At 45.4% G+C, this 1,378-nt stretch overlaps 1 protein-coding gene across 4 annotated transcripts in view; it reads right to left on the bottom strand.

Annotated features, from left to right (window-relative positions):
- Positions 1-1,378, bottom strand: part of LOC101989722 (GON-4-like protein) — a 49,637-nt gene that overhangs the window by 20,437 nt on the left and 27,822 nt on the right. For all 4 annotated transcript variants that reach the window (XM_026789215.1, XM_005367128.3, XM_013353790.2 and 1 more), the window contains exon 17: positions 746-890. In XM_026789215.1, coding sequence (XP_026645016.1) covers positions 746-890 — 145 coding nt within the window. The remainder of the gene's footprint in view (positions 1-745; positions 891-1,378) is intronic.

The raw sequence follows: 1,378 nt of genomic DNA, 5'->3' as shown, positions 1-1,378 counted from the left end.
GGCTGGTCTTGAACACACAGAAATCCTCCTGCCTCTGCCTCCCGAGTGCTAGTATTAAGGGCATGGGCTACCACCCCCTGGCAAGTCCTTGTGTTTGAAAAAGCAAATGACAAAATTACTTGAATTACTGAAGCTCTATCAGAATTCCACGAGAGAGCTAGGCGGTAACTCAGAGTCCCCAGCACATACCAAGACCTGAGGGAATTTAACACCCAGCACCACACACACTAGGCTAATATGCTCACAGTTGTATTCTGACCTATTAGGAGGGTGAGGAGGATCAGAACTCAAACTCCATTGGGGTAAAACGAACAAGGACCAATGTCTTTGGGAGGGAGGAAAAGAGTTTAATACTCTTACTTTGAGTATTTCCTTTCGGTACTACATTAAGATTGGCTTTCCAAGAAACAAAAGGTTAAACAACGCTTTTAAATGATTCAAAAATGTGTGGCAGGGCTGGAGAGAGGGGTCAGCGCTTAGGAGCACAGCCTGCTCTTCCAGAGGATCTGGGGCTCAGATTACAGCACCCACATGGTGACTCACAACAGTGCAGAGAACTCCAGCAACACCCATTGTTGGTCTCTGTGGCTGTTAACACAGATATGATATACAAGCAGGCAGAACACCCATTACATAAAGGGAAATTATGATTATTTAATCATAATGATGATGATAATAATACCAGGACATGTGCGGCAACTGTCTCTCTCCTTCCCTGTGTCCCCTAACCTCACAGCGCACTCACTTGTCCTCAGCCTTGGTGAAGATGATCTTATCCCGAGGATTGTTTGCCTTCAGTGAACAGATTGGAAGGAGCTCTGGATACATGAACACCTTGTTTGTGGCCAGGATCCAGGCCACTTGCTTCGGCAAACAGGGAAATTCACTGGCTGTAGGAAAAGATGATCTGTGATAAGTACCATCCAAGGAACAAGGGCTCCACAAAGTGCAGAAGTCCATGTTAGCATTCAATCAGAGATCTTCTTCTCTGCCTTGAACCCCCCAAGTTTTTAGCCATTTCAACCTAACATATGGCTAACAGGAGCTAAACCATGTTCATTCCCTTGTCCTTTCTTGTGTGGAACACTTTATCCCCAAGACAGGAAGATAAGGCACTTAGCAGTGCGCACATATATTGTTATCCTCAGACATCTTTTTACCCTTTCTCTCTTAGAAAACATAAACTATAAGTATTTTGCATACTCCATCCCTAAGAATTATACACAAAATATTACTAAAAGCTGGGCGGTGGTAGCGCACGCCTTTAATCCCAGCACTCAGGAGGCAGAGGCAGGCGGATCTCTGTGAGTTCGAGGCCAGCCTAGTCTACAAAGGGAGTTCCAGGACAGGCTCCAAAGCTACAGAGAAACCCTGTCTC

This window comes from Microtus ochrogaster, unplaced genomic scaffold, assembly GCF_000317375.1.
Source record: "Microtus ochrogaster isolate Prairie Vole_2 unplaced genomic scaffold, MicOch1.0 UNK16, whole genome shotgun sequence".
NCBI classification, from domain to species: Eukaryota; Metazoa; Chordata; class Mammalia; order Rodentia; family Cricetidae; genus Microtus; species Microtus ochrogaster.
Note: the sequence above shows the minus strand (reverse complement) of the source record. Positions and strands in the feature narration are given on the sequence as shown.